General features: G+C 41.5%; 1 protein-coding gene across 2 annotated transcripts in view; it reads right to left on the bottom strand.

Moving 5' to 3' along the window:
- The window catches only part of PARN (poly(A)-specific ribonuclease), a 151,163-nt gene that overhangs the window by 95,226 nt on the left and 38,012 nt on the right, over positions 1-17,925 (bottom strand). For both annotated transcript variants that reach the window (XM_054041870.1, XM_054041871.1), the window contains exons 19-20: positions 11,728-11,783; positions 6,373-6,459 (exon numbers count right to left, since the gene is read on the bottom strand). In XM_054041870.1, the coding sequence (XP_053897845.1) occupies positions 6,373-6,459; positions 11,728-11,783 (143 nt within the window). The remainder of the gene's footprint in view (positions 1-6,372; positions 6,460-11,727; positions 11,784-17,925) is intronic.

Genomic DNA, 17,925 nt, shown 5'->3' with positions numbered 1-17,925 from the left:
TTTTTCTTCGAGTGATTATTCATGTCCATTTCAACCAGGTGACTCACAAGCCAAAGCTCAGGAGGTGGGGTCAGAGTCATGCACTGATTGGAGCACAGCACGTCCAAAGGCCACATAGTCCCTGGCCGATTGTGTAATTGCAAAGTGCGTCGTATGCAAAAGGACCACATAGCCGCCCTACAGATTTCCTGGGTGAGGACTTGCGCCAGGAACACCGCCGAGGAGGCCTGGGCCCTGGTAGAGTGGGCAGTAATTGGCAGGGCGGGCACCCTCGCCAGGCCGTAATATTCCCGAATGCAGGATGTGATCCACAACGAGATGCGTTGAGAAGAGACAGGGAGACCTTTCATTCTATCCACCACGGCCACAAAGAGTTGGACGGACTTCCGGAACAACTTAGTCCTCTTTATGTAGAGGGTAAGGGCCCTACGTACATCCAGTGAGTGCAGCCAGCGCTCTGTATCGGAGGAGTGTGGCTTGGGATAAAACACTGGGAGGAAGATGTCCTGGCCCATGTGAAACTGGGAGATAACCTTAGAGAGAAAGAACGGGTGAGGTCTGAGTTGGACCTTGTCCTTATGAAAAACTGTGTAAGGGGCCTCGGACGCGAGTGCGTCTAGCCAAGTTCCTGTCTAGTCAAGGTAATTGCCACGAGGAACGCAACCTTGTACGAGAGATAGAGCAGGGAACATGTCACCAGTGGTTCAAATGGAGGGCCCATAAGTCTGGAGAGGACTAGATTAAGGTCCTAGGCTGATGTGTGTGCAGGAAGAGCCTGTCCAGGCCCTTGAGGAAATGACTGACTAGAGGATCTGTGAAGACCAAGAAGCCGTCTGTGCGCGGATAGAAGGCGGAGATGGCAACTAAGTGGACCCTTACTGATGACAGGGACAGGTTTTGTTGTTTTAGGTGAAGGAAGTAGTCCAGTATGAACAGTATGGGGGTGAGCAACGGCGACTGACTGCCCAGATGGAGAACAGTTTCCACTTGGCAAGGCACGTTGCCCTGGTGGAGGGCTTTCTACTACCAAAGAGGACTTGTCTGAGATGATCCAAACAGGACAGTTCCATGGTGTTTAGCCACTGAGCATCCAGGCCATGAGGTGGAGTGACTCTAGATTCGAGTGCCGGAGTCGGCCATGGTCCTGTGTAATCAGATCCGGGACCAGCGGGGCGCGGCCACGCCGGCACTATCAGTATGACTCTGGGCCCAAGTCCCTGTGGATCTTGAGGAACACCTTGTGGACAAGCAGAATAGAGCAGGCTGCCCCCCCACAGGAGGAGGAAGGCATCTGCGATGGATCCTGGACTGACCCATGAGGGAGCAGAATAGCTGACATTTCTTGTTGTCGCGAGTGGCGAACAGGTCTAGCTGGGGAGATCCCCAAAGACAAAAAGATTGAGTTCACCACATCCGGCCAGAGGGACCACTCATGGCCATGGAAGGTCTGGCTGAGACTGTCCGCCAGCTCCTGCTGCACTCCTGGGAAGTATGACGCCTGCAGGTGGATCGAGTGCTCTACGCAGAAGTCCCACAGCGCTAGGGCTTCCCGGCACAGGGAGAGGAGCGTGTACCCCCGTTTGTTGATATAGAACATCGCTGAGGTGTTGTCCGTGAGAACTGAGATGCACCTGCCCGCTATGTGAGTTTTGAAAGCGTGACATGCCAGACACACCGCTCTCAGCTCTCTGACACTGATGTGCAGAGCAAGGTCCGCCTGAGATCAGAGGCCTTGTGTCCTGAGGTCCCCTAGATGAGCTCCCCAGCCCAGATCTGAGGCGTCTGTCACCAATGAGAGAGAGGGCAAAGGGTCGACAAAGGGCACTCCCGCACAAACCACTTGCGGGTTGAGACCCCATAGGAGGGAGTCCAACACCGGGCGGGGAAGGGTTATGATGCTATCCAGAGCGTCTCTGGCTGGCCGATACACCGACGCCAGCCAAGACTGGAGTGGGCACAGTCTGAGTCTGGCGTTCTGTACCACATAGGTGCATGCAGCCATGTGTCCCAGCAGTTTTATGCAGTTCCTTGCTGTGGTCATGGGAAACTGTCTGAGGCCCCGTACGATGTGCCCTAGTGAGCGAAACCTGGCTTCCGGGAGCTACGCCCCAGCTTGAGTCGAATCTAGGACTGCGCCTATAAACTCTATCCTCTGCACCGGGGACAGAGTAGATTTGGCCTCATTTAGGAGGAGACCTAATTTGAGGAAGGTCCTTCTTATGAATTCGACCTGAACCTTCACTTGGGCTCCTGAGCGGCCCTTGATCAGCCAGTTGTCAAGGTAAGGAAAAAAAGTTGCATAGGAATGCCACGACGACTGCCATGCATTTTGTGAATACTCAGGGAGCTGTCGACAGTCTGAACAGGAGGACAGCAAACTGATAGTCGCCGCTGCTCACCAAATCTGAGGTAACGTCTGATGTGGGACTACCGCGATGTGAAAATACATGTCCTTCAAGTCGAGGGTGGCGTACCAATCTCCCGGATCCAGCAAAGGGATAATGGAGGTTAGCGAGACCATGTGGAATTTGAGTTTCTTTACAAACTTGTTGAGCTCCTGCAGGTCCAAGATGGGTCTGAGTCCCGCTTTGGCCTTCAGTATGAGGAAATACCAGGAGTAAAACCCCCTTGCCCCGTAGCTCCTGAGGCACCTTCTCCACTGTCCCCACCGAGAGGAGGGACTGCACTTCTTGGATTAGAAGTTGTTCGTGAGAAGGGTCCCTGAAGAGGGATGGGGAAGGGGGTGGGAGGGCACAGAATTAGATAGACTATCCCCTCGCTACCGTGCAGTTCACCCAGCGGTCTGAAGTAATTTGGGACCAGGCATGCTAGAAAGGGAATAGACGGGACGAGAAGGTAAGAGGGGAAAAGGATCCAGAGTCCGTACTGGTGAGCCATCCTCGACCGCACCTTCAAAAGGGTGGTCTAGGCCCCAACAGAGGCTTGGTCTGGCCAGAGTTTTGCCCAGAGGAGGGATGTTGCCTCCTCCTACCACTCCTGTTTCACTTACGCGGAGCGTCCTGGTGGTTCTGCGGCTGATAAGGCCAAGGGGCAGACTGATGCCTAAAATGTCTGCACTGGGTAGCTGGTGTGTGGAGCCCCAGCGAGCGCAGAGTAGCCTCAAACTGTTAAGTCTCTTATCTGTTTTTTCAGGGAACAGGGAGGATCCCTTGAAGGGGAGGTCCTGTATGGTCTGCTGGACCTCGTGGGGCAGTCCAGAGACCTGTAGTCAGGAGCCTCGCCTCATCACCACCCCTGTGGCCAGTGTGCGTGAGGCTGCATCTGCCGCGTCCAGAGCTGCTTGCAGAGAGGCCCGGGAAACCAACTTCCCCTCCTTCACAAGTGTGGAGAACTCTACCCGAGAGTCCTGAGGCAGGAGCTCTGCCAACTTAGCCATTGCCAAGCAGGTGTTCTGTCCGTAGCAGCTCACAACGGCCTGCTGATTGGCTATGCGGAGCTGCAGGCCCCCCGGTCGAATAGACCTTTCGGCCAAATAGGTCCAGCTTCTTGGCATCCCTGTTTTTAGGGGTGGAGCCCTGGAACCCCTGGTGCTCTCTCTGATTGGCCGCATCGACCACCAAGGAGTCTGGGGGAGGGTGGGTATAAAGGTGTTCGTACCCCTTAGACGGTATGAAGTAGCGCTGCTTGGTTTTCTTGGTTGTAGAGGCCAGAGAAGCGGAGGTTTGCCACAGATTTTTGGACATGTCAACTACTGTTTTTATTAGTGGCAGAGCAACCCTGGATGGGCCATAGGGAGCAAGGATGTCCACAACACAGTCACAGGGTGAGAATCCCCAGGCTTTGAGTGGCCCATCTCATTAGCTGCTGGAGAACACTGTTTTTCGAGAGCCGGGGCCGTCGATGTCCCCGCGACTGCTTCATCAGACGAGGATGAGAGGACGGGTAGCGGGCCCTGTTCACTACCCTCCGCCCCTCTGGGGTCCCTCAGCACATAGTACTCGAGCTGCGGTGCCGGTGCTGATGGGGGATTCAGCACCGCGGCTGATGCCAGGGCTGACAAATCCGGCGGTACTGAGCCCAACGGTGCCGGCGAGGTTGAAGCTGGAGCCCTTGACGGTGCTGTTGCCTGGAGATATGGTGTCGGAGTGGTCTGTGCCAGCGGTGCTGCTCCCTTGGATGATGGTGCCGCTGATGGTGGTGCCGGCGCTGTATGTGGCACAAAAGATGCCGAAGAGGTTTCTACAGGGGACCAGAGTTCCTGAGTGGTGTGCCGTAACATGCGTGCCCCCCAGCCCGTGAGGGAAGCATCCGTGGTAACTATAACGGAGGGGGACTCCTGCACGAATGGGACTCCGGAGCAGAGGTTGTGTGGAAGAGTCCACCATGCGAGTGAGTCCTTGACTTTGGTATGAGAAGAGATTTTATTTAAAAAAAAAAAAAAAAAAAAAAAAAAAAAAATCAGAGACCTTGATTTTTTTCAAAAATTATGGACTGTTTAGTTGTTAATAGTGGGATGAGATTTATTACTTCTATGACTACTACTGACTTTCTTTGGGGGCTTTTGGCAAGTCACAACCTCATTATCCTTCGATTTCTACCATCTGTAAAGCAGAAGTACTACTATATAACATCACCCTAGGATGCTGAAAGGCTTAGATTAAAATGGTTTAAAATGCTTAGATGGTAGGAAGTTCCACAGGACTGACAAAGAAAATGTGGTGACAATATTTTTAAAAAGGTAAATGGGATGACCCAAGCAATAATAGGTTTTTCAGCATGACACTGACCTTTGCCAAACTAACAGAAAGAATAATAAAAAAAATTAATAGTTAATAACAGAATTAAAAAATAAAAAAGGAGGCTAATATAATACCAATCATCGGAGGTTTATGGAAAATAGATTGTGTAACTTGATATGTTTTTGATGAGATTAAAAGTTTGATAAAGATAATATTTTCGATCTAATAGAGACTTCTGTAAGGCATTTGACTTGGTACTGCATGATATTTTGGTTAAAAACTAGAATGACTCAAAATAAACATTAGCACAAACTAAATGGATTAAAAACTGGCTATCAGGTCTCAAAATTTTGAACAGGGAATCATCAGTAATTGGGTTTCCTGAAAGGACGGGTTCTTGGCCTTATGCTATTTAACATTTTTTCCCAGTGAACTAGAATTAAAAGTCATGCCTGATAAAGTTGCCAGACGATGAAGATGGGGGGAGTGGCAAATAACAGAGGACAGGTCACTCACAGAGCAATCTGGATCACTTGGTAAACTGGGCATAAGCAAACAATGTGCATTTCAATACAGCCAAATGTAAGGTCATACATCTAGAAATAAAGAATGCAAGCCATCCTTAAAAGGTGAGGGACTCTATCTTGTGAAACAGCAACTTTGAAATGGACTTGAGAGTCATGGCAGATAGTCAGCTAAACATGAGTTCCCAGTGCAATGCTGTGGCCAAGAGGGCTAATGTGATCCATTGATGAACAAACAAGGGAATACTGAATAGGAATAAATTATTGCTGCTGTATTTGGCACTGGTGTTAGCACTGCTGGAATACTGCGTCCAGTTATGGTGTCCACAATTCAAGAAAGATGTTGAAAAATGGGTAAGGGGAGCCACAATAATGATTAACGGATTGGAAAAACATGTCTTATTGAAAAAACTCAAGGGGCTCAATCTATCTAGCTTATCAAACAGAAGGTTGAAGAGTAACTTGATCACAGTCTCTAAATACTGACATAGGGAACAGAAATTGGACACTGAAAGGATCTTCCATCTAGTAGACAAGGCATAACAAGATCCAATGGATGCAGGTTGACAGTGAGTAGGTTTAGATTGGAAATAAGGTACAATTTAAAAAAAAAAAAAAAATCAGTGGGGGGCAATTAGCTATTGGATTTTACCAAGGGCTGTGCAGGATTCTCCATCTCTGGAAACTTAGATCAAGATAGGATGTTTTTCTAGAACATATATTCTAATTCAAACAGGAGTTAATTCAGGGGGGTCTTACGGTCTGTGTTACACAGATAATCAAATCTGACTATCACAAATATTCCTTCTGTTTTATAATCTAACAACGAACATGAAGCTCCAAATGAAGATTTAAATAATGAAGATTGTGCTATATATACTATAATATATGGAGATATATCTCATAGAACTGGAAGGGACCTTTAAAGGTCATCGAGTCCAGTCCCCTGCCCGCACTAGCAGGGCCAAGTACTGTCCCTAACTGTTTATAGGCTATGCTATAGGCTAATCATGATTTAGCATTATCTACTCTAGCAGCTGAACAGTCTACAACCATGGTTAAAGGGTACAGACAGATCTGTTCAAGACCACCATTATCAAAAGCAGGACAGTTTCCTAGGCAGACAGGGACCCAGCTGCATTACTTACCAAAGGCACTGAAAAGCTGGTAAAGATCACTAGTCTTCCACTCTTTGGGAAATGTAACATGAAGAACATGGTCTCGTTTTGGCTGCACTGCAAGATAAGAATGCATTTAATAATGCTGTCAGGTATTCATATTTTGTTTGAATTGTTCAGTGTATCAAAAAAACTAAAATGTATACTCGAACTGTTAGAGTTGGCAACTACTCATTACAAAAACTAGTGCATTTACAATTACTGTAATTATGCATGAAAATTACTACTTAAAATAAAACTGGCCCATTTGTATATGCATTTGAAGCAACAGTGCATGAAGCAGTAACTGCTCACAAATTGTGTACGTGCCTTTTTTGCCCAGTGTTGCTCATATGTAATTATGAAAATCCAGTCTTACATCTCTTTTGCACCAAGTTCAAGGAAACAAAACTTACTGTAAAACAGTTCTTAATTATGTTTTCACACAGTACCAAATACAAATTAGAATATAATACAATCATCCTCAGTTAACCAGTTTAAACCAGGAATGTGAAATTGAGTGCAATTCCCACCACTGCTAAACTGTGTTAAGGAAACAGCTTAGCATTTCTAGTATACTCTCCATGAGTAGCTTACTAAAAATTCCTATTAAGAATTCCTTATAAATCTGGGATTTTTTTTTTAAAAGAAGAATGAGTACCTTAATTTAAAAATTCAACTTCGTTTTGGTCTGTACAGTACAGAAACCTATTTTGCAGTGTACAGGCAGTTTCATATTTTAAACTTTTGCTCTGTCAACTTTCAGAACTGCTGGTTATACAAGTGTATTTTTAATCTTAAAAAGAAATTTTGAATTTTAGCACTAATACAGGGGTCAGCAACATTCGGCACGCAGTTCGCCAGGGTAAGCACCCTAGCGGGCCAGGCCAGTTTACTTACCTGCTGACACAGCGGGTTTGGCCGATCTATTAGTGCAGGGGTCGGCAACGTTCGCTGTCCCGGGCCAATGGGGGTGGCAGGAAGCCGCGGCCAACACATCCGTCGGCCCATGCCGCTTCCCGCCGCCCCCATTGGCCCGGGATGGCAAATGTTGCCGACCCCTGTACTAATAGATTGCTTGGTAGCTTCTGATCATTTTGGCTCCCTGTACATTGAATCCTGTACAATGTAAGCCTGACAACTTTACTTGACTTCAGATTAGAGTTTAGAAATTTAAAACTTCTATTTTAGGTAATATTTTCTAGTTTGTATGGCTCTGAATAGTAATTTTCATATTTAAAAAGATGGCCTCAGAAGTCTTATGCAAAAAACTCTTTCTACAAGACAATGCTAAGTGCCCTGGTTCCACAGTGTCCTCTGTTGGGCCCTATCTGCTCCACCTACCATTACTAGCTAGTATAAGGTATTACATTCTAGTGCACTCCAGCCCTCCACCATATTAAGTGACTGCTCTGTGTAATGCTGGAGAGTACACCTATCTTGACAATGTAACCTTCCCTTAGTAGTTCAGTGCTAATGGAAGCTACAGATCCATATAACAAGCAAGTCTTAACCTGGAGTGAAAGGAGCAGGCTTAAGCACAAAGTATCAATATATGGGCATTAGTGATAAATATAGGTTGTGAAATATGAATGTTGAGGTATATCAGAAAATATGTACATCTAACTAGTTCACATTAAACAGCTTCTCTCCTCCATGATAAGACAATTATATACTGATTTAAGATGAGTGGGATTTACAGGCAACACTGGATAGTGACAATAGAAACCCCTCCACATTTTATATTGCCTGTACCTTGGTTATTTCTTTTTCTATGATTTTGTAACTAAGATTGCTATCAAAACTCACAGTTAGCACCTTTAAACTGATCATGAATTTAAATCTAGTAGCATACATACCAGTATAGATCAAGGGCTTGAGTCTCTTCTCATTTGCACTTGCTTATTATATTGGGTGAAATCCCAGACTCAGAGTCCATGGCAAAACTCTGATTTCTGGGGGTGGGGTATTCACCTCTCAGTGGAGTTACAATTGATTTATGCCAGTTAAATTGGATAATTAGACTGTTAGTTTGAACACCAAAAATTAACAGTGTGTTTAGTGCTTTGTGTCATAAGTAGTGTCAGCAATTTCAATTTGTGGCATACTCATCTTAGCCTAATATTTGTATGAAAAGAGGAACTTTGTTTTAAAGACACCTACCCTGCTGCTCTCCCTCAATTCAAATCAGCTCTGTATACAAAAATCCATCATTTCTACGGAAACCACTTAGATGATGATAGCTTCAGGTGGGACATAAATGGAGTAATTCAGCCTTTCAGAATAATATTTTAATATTTATGGAAATGCAATTGATAATAAAGAAAATGCACTCCAATGAAGTTTGTTAAAAAAATATTTAATTTAAGCCCTCCATTATGTGTTAGTATCTTGGAAACCAATCATTAGATCAAAGATCACCAGACAAAAAAGGGAATTTGAATTAAATACACTTATGCTAAAACTGCAGGGGAAGCCAGATGATATAAAAAATTATGACAAGTGTAACTCTACTATAAGAAAAAGCACAAAATTGTACACTAAGAAATTTTAGTGCTGAAAATAGCCACACCTAAAGTACAGTACAAACTAGAGCGAAGGCACAAAAATTCAAATTTCATAAACTAGTTTAAGGAAGATCTATTTCTTGTTGTGAAATAGAGTTGATGGTGAATATTTCAAAGGGTTTTATTTAATCTTTGCAACTCAATTAGTCTAGCATTAGAACTCTAAATTTCCCAGTTCAAGATAAAGGTTTGAATAGCATCTGTTTCCAAATTAGACAGAATAAACTATTTATGGTCCTTAATAAATGAACCTTACCACATTTTCTTTTTATTCTTAAATTTTACCCCCTATATTGTAACATCCTTCTGATGAACACCAATGCCTACTCAGGATAGGAATGTTTCAGTCATTTCACCAGCAACCATTGTTTTATACAGTGTTCTTAATACAAAAGTAATCAATTTTAACTGCTGTGAAAGCCTCTTCATATTCATCACTTCTTGAGATTGAGGATGGGTTACTGAATTCCTCTACACTATTACTTTTACAGCATTAGGATAGCTGAAATATATTTGCTCTATAATTTGGCATAAAGGCAACATCTGTCACAGTTGCAGAACTAGCCACATCTAAGTGCACCCCCTTCAGATATGAGGCCTTGTGCTTTTATTTCTGTTGAGTGGAATCATAGGATTCTTCCACTCCTACAACAGGTCCTAGGCGACATCATCCCATTGATCAACTGTGCTTACCCAGCAGGCCCAAGTGGTTTAGGCACCTGCAAGTCTTCCCTTCGGGAGCCTGAGACCAATGTATAATACAGGAGACCAAACAGCTTTCGCAAACCAAAGTATTTTTAAATCTTCTTAGTAGGAACAAAGCATGTCTACCCACCTAAGGTTACCATACCACGGAAGTTTAAGACCTAACTACTTCAGATCCCCCAGCAATCAGTTTGTTTCCCCTGAACAGCTCTCTAACAACTGCCTCCCCCTCTCTAAAGTGAATTTTTAATCATTTAAGGTGTGTCTACACAGCAGCTGGCTGATTCCCAGCACAAGTGGACATACACATACTAGCTCTATTTGAGCTTGAGTACTAAAAATGGCATTGTGGCTATGGCAGTCAAGCTAGTCGCCCGAGTACAATCCCACCTGATGTCCTGGGTAAGTACTTGGGTGGCTAGCCCAAGCCATTACTTGTGGCATCGCAGCCACGCTGCTCTTTTTAATGTGCAAGCTTGAGCAGAGCTAGAATGTGTATATTTACTCCCTTTGGGAATCACAACTCCCAGCTGCTGTGTAGACACTCTCTTAGGGTCCTTTTGATCTTTTTGGCAGTCAGACTGAGTTTTGTAATTTTGCTAGCACCTAGCAGTACCAACTTCACAGCTTAGTAGCTCAGGCATTGTCTCTTAATGATCCTAAAAATGTTTACATTGAGGTTGCTTATTTCCCAACTGCCTACTATTAAACTAAACCAACATATGCATACAATACTCATACCAATAAAGCCATACTGTAACTATCCCAATAACTAGGTTACGACCTTCTCAAATTAAATTTCTCTCTGAAGTACTTGTTTCCCTCCAATCAGTGAATTTAATGAAGCTACCATCAAAAGGCTATAGTTACAAAAGGCTATTTTTAGTCAGAATTATTCAGTGCACAGAAAAAAAATCTTTAAAGAAGGAGGATAAATGGCTACTATCAGGAAGTTTTATTTTGAGTACAAAAGCAAATGTTTCTCTTGAGTGATAAGTTTCAAAGTCACTGAGAATTTTTTTTCTCCTTAAAAAAACATGTGGGTATTCATATATCAACCTTTCCTATGTTAAAATACTTATTAAAAATTCTAGTCTTGACATGAAATTTGTCTTTTACCACTCTTATTGTGGATTATATATTTACTATTGCTGTAGTGCATATTAAGACTACAAACAGACTTGTGTTTTTCAAGCGTCTGGACAAAGCTGTAGGGCTCCAATGTTTTTTAAAGAAAACCTTAAGCACAGGGATGAAGAATTTTTAAGCCTCTATCTAATCAAGGACCAAAACCTTCCCATATTTTTAACCAAATAAATCAAGTCATGAAAGGTTCAGATCTCTAATGTTTGTAAGGATGATAGGGTCCATGCAATGCTTTCCCTCTTGAAGTTATAACCTGGTGTGAAAATGAACCTCTGGCTCAACAGCCTTAATCAAAAATAAATAATTATTCATTAGCATTCTCTGGTTTTGAATCCAGAATCAAAGGTAACACTGATTCTATTTGAAGGCCTAATTTCAATCCCCATCTAATTTCACCAAAATATCCTTTGGCCTGAAAATTCTTACATTTAGGCTAAACATATTTTTGGTGAACTTTGAAGCGAAGTTGTCAATCTACTTTCAGTCACTGAACATTCACTACCTTGCATCCTTTACTTACTGCAAGAGATGAGACAAAATGGCTATTTAAGACTGCAAACTTTAATTTGGGCCACTTCACTTGTGCATAGATCAAGGATAGAATGAGGACTCAAAGCAGTTATCTTCAACTATATTAAACTTGGTACCCACAAGGAGCCCAGACTGATCTAGACAAAACCTGTTTCAATAGTATTTACTGTATAGTGCGGATCCTCCATCCAAAGTAACAAGGATGGTTACTTTTTTTTTTATAAAATGGAGAAGCAGTACATTAATGCCACTTGATAAGAGTTGTGAATAGAGCTCAGCTGCAATTTAAGTCCCATGCTCTACCCATGAAATAATACGGTCTTACACTTGCTTCTACAGAGGACCTTTTTAACCAGAACAGTAGTAAGATCAAGGCAAAATAAAAACAATTACTTACAGTCTGGTCCTTCCAAATTGAGATATGGTATGTCCATTACCCTCATAAGAAATAACCTGAGGCAAAAAGGAGAAGTGTCACTAGCAAACTTATGCCATACAGCTCTCTTTAAGAGGCTATTATAAAACTTAACAACACACTGCTTCTCTAAGCCAGGAGCAGTACTAGTCACCCTAAACAATGGAAAGCTTCAGTCCCACTAATAATTTAAAAATCAAAAGATGTAGTGAGTATCCCATCAGCTAGCTCACTCCATGCTGTGCAATTATTTTAAAGTAAATGTTAGTTATCTTACTGACTTGCTCTAAAACCGATATGCCTAGTGTTAAGCAACAGAGAATCCTGTGGCACCTTTAAGACTAACAGATGTATTGGAGCATAAGCTTTCTATTACATGCATCTGACGAAGTGGGTATTCACCCACGAAAGCTTATACTCCAATACATGTTAGTCTTAAAGGTGCCACAGGACTCTGTTTTTTTACGCCTAGTGTTATTAAAATAGGAAAGAAAATGTGAAAAGTACACACAAATTTCAGAATAATCCAGTAATTTACTGGTAGTGCATAAAAGCAGTTAAGTAATTAAAAATTGATTACAGTGTGGAAGGAGTCAAGAAGACTAGCTATGTTGGAGAGGGGGGCCATAGGAGTCAGCTGTTAATGTACTGTAGCTCTGTCTCTTCCTCCTCTACCCACAACTTCCCCAGCACCCTCTGTCCCTATCTACATTGAATGGAACTGGAGAGCTTAAAAACTGATAGCCAATAATATTTTATAATAATTATTAATAATTTGTATTATTATAATAAAACTGATAGCCAATAATATTTTAATGGAGAACAATGAGAGATCTGTCCAAATAAAAGCTGCCCCCTCTAAACTATGAAAACTACAGGCATGTCTACACTACAGAGGCACAGCTATGGTGCTGGAGGTCTATAGTGTAAACACTTGCTACAGTGATTAACGGGGTTTTTCCACTTAAGTAGTTAATCCACCCTCTTTGAGAGGCAGCAGCTGGTCAACAGAAGAATTCTTCAGTCGACCTAGCAGCATCTACACCAGGGCTTAGGTCTGCTTACCTACGTCTCTCAGATGGTGAGAAAAATTCACAATGAGCAATGTACATAGGTCATCCTAAGTTGTAGGTGTAGATCAGGCCTATGTAATGGAAAGTAAGTTTTTCATAATTTTGATTCAGATTTAAATAGTGCCTCTCTTTATGATCTATTTGGTTAAAATCGTTAGCTTCAGCATGCAGTAAGCCAGGAAACAGAATAGGATGACCTGAATGGTTGTTAATTTGATAGAAATCAATGCCACTCCACATTAGAAGCACAAGTCTCTATCTGCATAACAGTTTACTAAATAAGAGAGGGGTATATGCTGCACACACAAATAACCATTCTGTTAAGAGAGAAGCCAAGTGATGCTTGAGATTAGAAATGGAATGCATTCTGTCACATTTACTGTCCAGGAGCTCTGAACATCTGAATTAAACATCTACAAGCTATTTTGTCTCTTTCACGAATGAGATTTCCATCCATATGGCTGGACTTTTTTCATTAAGGTTCATTAAAAAAACAAAAACAAAAAACAAAACAAAAAAAACCACACAAAAAAAAAAAACACACCACGGGAATTTCAGAAAGTGTTAAAACAAGAAGAATTCTCAGACTGATACCAAATTGGTGCTAGGTTATTCCAAAGTCACTAGCCCCAGCTCTGCCTTCAGCCCAAGCTCCACTGCTGAGGAAGCCCTGGCTGTGCAGTAATGGAGGGGAGAAAGATTCCATTAATGGGAGGGTGCAACTGGAAGCGTTTGCACAGCACTGCTCTAGAACTTGCATAACATTAACAAAATATCCCAGAAAATGAAGTACATTAGACCAAGGAAACGGTCCTATGACAACAATTCCACTTAATATCTGATCCTTGCCTCATCCAAGGTGGGTGGAGTTGTGGGAGACACTGCTAGCAGAAAGGAAATTATTGGTAAGAAATTTTCCATTCTGCTCCACAGTATCTCCCACAATACTGGACATCGGGGAAGTAGTGAGCAGTGAGCAAATGTAGGGAGGGTTATGATAAAAATGTTGGTAGATATATACCCCCTTTTCATGAAAAGCCCAATCAAAGGTATATATTATTTGGTTATGTTTTTCCCATTAGAAGTCAGAAATCACTGCAACTTTGGGGGGCAAGTCTGGATTCAAACGGATAGTTAAAAGATTTTGTATTTCATTCTGAGCCTTCATCCAGAACTATTCTGTTCACCGATTTTAGTTTGCAAACTGAAGATAATATTTTGAATCAAGATTTTTATACACTATGGCAAACATAATATTTGAATAACTGGGTCTGTTATATGAGAATGACATTTTTACATAGAAAATCTGTACACTGTTTAAGTTCTCTAAGAACTAAGAGCAGGGTAACGTAGTTTAAGTGCTCTATTTTTTAATTGACAGTAACAATTTAAGTGCACACTACTATAGTGTGTTTGACCTAGTTATGCATGTTTATAGTATATTTGCACCTCAAAAATGGAGAAAAATATTTAGTTATAAAAGCAATGTTGCAAGGTATGTATCATGATTAAGGCTAAGTTTTTGTCACAGATATTTTTAGTAAGAGTCATGAACAGGTCATAGGCAATAAACAAAAATTCACGGAAGCCCGTGACCTTTCCCCGACTTTCACTAAAAATATCCCTGACAAAATGGACAGCACCCATTGCTACTGGGGCTCCTGGGTCGCCCACTGCTGCGGTCACTGGGAGCTCTGGGGTCCCCCACTGCTGTGGGGAGTGGGAGCTGCAGGGTACCCGCCATGGCTGGGCAGCTGCAGGGTGCCCCCACCATTGCATGGGCTGAGAGCTGTCAGCCCATGCAATGGTGGGGGCAGGGGTAGAGGGAGGGAGACTGGCTGGGAGCAGAAAATGTCATGGAGGTCAATGGAAGTCACGGATTCTGTGACTTCCACGACCTCCATGATATAATCGTAGCCTTAATCATGATGAATCCATGTATAAAGAGACCTTATATAAGTTAGCAGTATATGTACCAAATACAAATACAAACAAGTTCATTCTGTTAAAAAGTATGAGTTAGGTTGTCTTAGTTCTAATTAATGCTCCCTCGCCATTTTAAATTTAGGAGCGATTCCATGGTTGAAAGATACAACAGCTAAAAATTAATGGAGTTATGCAAGGTTACCTCAGAAGCAACTCCATTTGTTTGAAAATTCAGCACAGCCATTTGGCTTAAAGTAAAAATACACAGTACATTTCACAACAGGCAACATAGCTTACTGCAATTCTTCCCATTAGCTCAGCCAAAAGACAAGCTTCTAGGATCAACAAGACCATTGCTAATGGTTTTCAAATCTGCTGAAAGCTTGGTAAAGATACTGAACTGAAGCATACAAGTAGCATTTAGAAAAGATTGATCAACTGCTTGTTCTAAATTCTACATTTTGTTTAAATTTAAGAAATTGGGTAAATAAGCTTATGAGCAGGGATCCTAGTCTTCCCATGATAAACCCACAAAAATTCTCAGATAAAAATATAAAAATCAGTCTTTTCCCGTGATTAAAATGAAACGCTGAACTTTCGTTCCCTAGCCACACCAGCTGAACACATCTTCTTGATATATTTACCATTTTAAGCAAGTTCAAAGCCTAACAGTGTCTCAATCATTCTAATAAAAAAAATACAATTACTATTTGTATTTCTTACATATACTAAATACTTATGTCTATATTCCATTTTTTCAGAAAGTTGATTTTTTTAAATGCACAAATAATAAAGCAAAAATTGCTTCTATATTAACATTACTCACTTTCTGAGTTAGTCCTGGCAGCTCAAGTGAAATTTGAGATGCATTAAAACACAAATCCCTTCATGCCATTGAGTAACCTCTACATGCCAGAGGTTTATTGGAGTATGTTTAGCTGTGTAAATTTAAAGTGCATTCAAAAAATCAACCACAGAGGGGGAGGTTGCGTGCCCTGAATAAGTGACACTGGTACTTTCAGTAAAATTTAATTAATAGTTAATATAGGTTTTTCTTTTTCACAAAACGTAAAAACTGAAGATTCTATGTAAATATGCAAATTCTGCATTTTTCCATGGCAAATGGATTTCTAGGATCCTTACTTATGAGTAAAATACTGTTTTTTGCAAGTCAGTCATCCTTAGCTATTTGACTTACTTTGTATTACAGACATCACCCTCTCTTGTCACGTAGTCACTACTGACACACATTCAGGTTTATCTTAATATTGTGTTGAATAGCATTTATGAAGTCAGAAAGTAAAGGTGCTTAATAGAACTAAACTGGCATTTAAAACTTAAGTCCAAACCCAAAGTATTTATTGTATGATTTTCTGTACGGAAGCTAGAAGCAGGAACTACATTTAATCAATACAACATGTAGTGGAAAAGTAACAGGTGCTCCAAGTTTAAACACTGGATTTATTTTTACCGCATGAAAACATATTGCTTGACTGCAAATTTGTACTAGGCTGAAATCTGATTAACTTAAGTTCTAAAATGTAGCTATGTTTTCTTATCTTTATACAGCTACCACACAAGCAAATCATAAATCCACTGGAGAAGTGATGTCCAATATAATGTTGTAAAGCTGAAGCGCTCAACCTGTAGGTCATGACCACATCATCCTCTTGTAGTCTACAAATGTGTGGGGTAGAGAGGTCTCAAGCCAGTTCTCATGCCCTGATCTTGGTTTTCCTCTAAAGTGATTTGCTTAGTCATGTAAAAACATCCCTCCAACATCAAAACCACCAACCATTCCATAGATTTCAACGGCACATCCCTTGAAGTTCTGTTCAGCTTCCTGCTTCTAACTGAATGAAATAACTACTTTTTATAAGTTAATATGCAATATTTATACCCAAAATGCCCCCCCAACCCCAACACACACCACTTTGCTTTACAGGGAACATTTTTCATCTCAACTGTTAAAAAAATGATAATACACCTAACTAGATTTACAGATTTTTAACGCCAGAAAGGACCATTGCAATCATCTAGTCCGGTAAATTAACAGCTCCATAGTTTGGAGAAAAGTGCATTTATATATGCATTGAATTAATGTGTTACTGATTTATGAAGTGCTTTTTGCTGTAACAGCTAGGTGTTAGTTTACTAAGTTAAGAAACCAGGACAAGAGTTCCCACACCACACTAGAGAATCACAGCAGTTGTTCCAGAAACAAGATATTTTATTACGAACACCACAAACAAGTCTGATAAGACTACACCACATACACATCTTACAAGTTGCCCTGACAGAATGCAAGTCCGATAATGAAGGCCAGGTCCATCAACCCAGAAAGCACTGGATTCAGCCCTGCAGAGTTCAACTTTAGAAATAGGAAAGGATCATCTCCCAGCCAATCTGAACTGCTTCAGTGGGGACCAAGATAAAGCTACTTCTCAGATAGGAACAGCCACAACCTCCTGAATGGCCACAGAAACCACTTACGCTACTGAGAAACCAGGAGCATCAAGGGTTTCAAAAAGACTCTGAGGCTGTGAATGATGGTGGAGAAAGGCAAATACACAGCCTCAACAGATTGGAAGCTATATTCATAAATAACATTCCTCTGTTTGCTTCCACTTACTAGCTAACACATTTCAGAATTATCCAGGTTGATATGCAGCCAGTTTACATACATGCATATATGATAGATTTCTATATCTGCATCCAAGCCCTCATTCTGGAGTATGATTTTTCCAAAGACTGACCATTAAAGTATTTGAATATTGTTAGTATATGCAATTTTTCAACAATTTTGAGTTCATACTTTGAGGTTACTGGCAAAGACAGCATTTGGGTCACAAGATTGGGTTATAAAGTGACAAATACTTCACTACACTTGGTACAATTAGTACATTAAGTGAACAGTAAGATTTGATGTTCTTGATTAACTCCTTGCTTCTAGGTGCTTGAACTTTGCGTGATAAATACAAGATAAGAACACTGTCCATAGTAAGTGGTTTTTTTGGTTTTAGAATTCATTCAATATTAATTTTAACTCAGTACCAATTACTGTGGAATGATTAGGAAATCTGAACTGACAAACTAAGGTAGCTGCTAGAGATCATGTAATCTGATGAGACAGTAATTTTGAGTTAGCTACTCACTAGCAATAAATTGGAAAAAATATAAA

Source organism: Malaclemys terrapin, chromosome 10 (genome assembly GCF_027887155.1).
Source record: "Malaclemys terrapin pileata isolate rMalTer1 chromosome 10, rMalTer1.hap1, whole genome shotgun sequence".
Lineage (NCBI taxonomy): Eukaryota > Metazoa > Chordata > Testudines > Emydidae > Malaclemys > Malaclemys terrapin.
The sequence above is the reverse complement of the archived record's forward strand: the minus strand, read 5'-3'. Positions and strand labels throughout refer to the sequence as shown.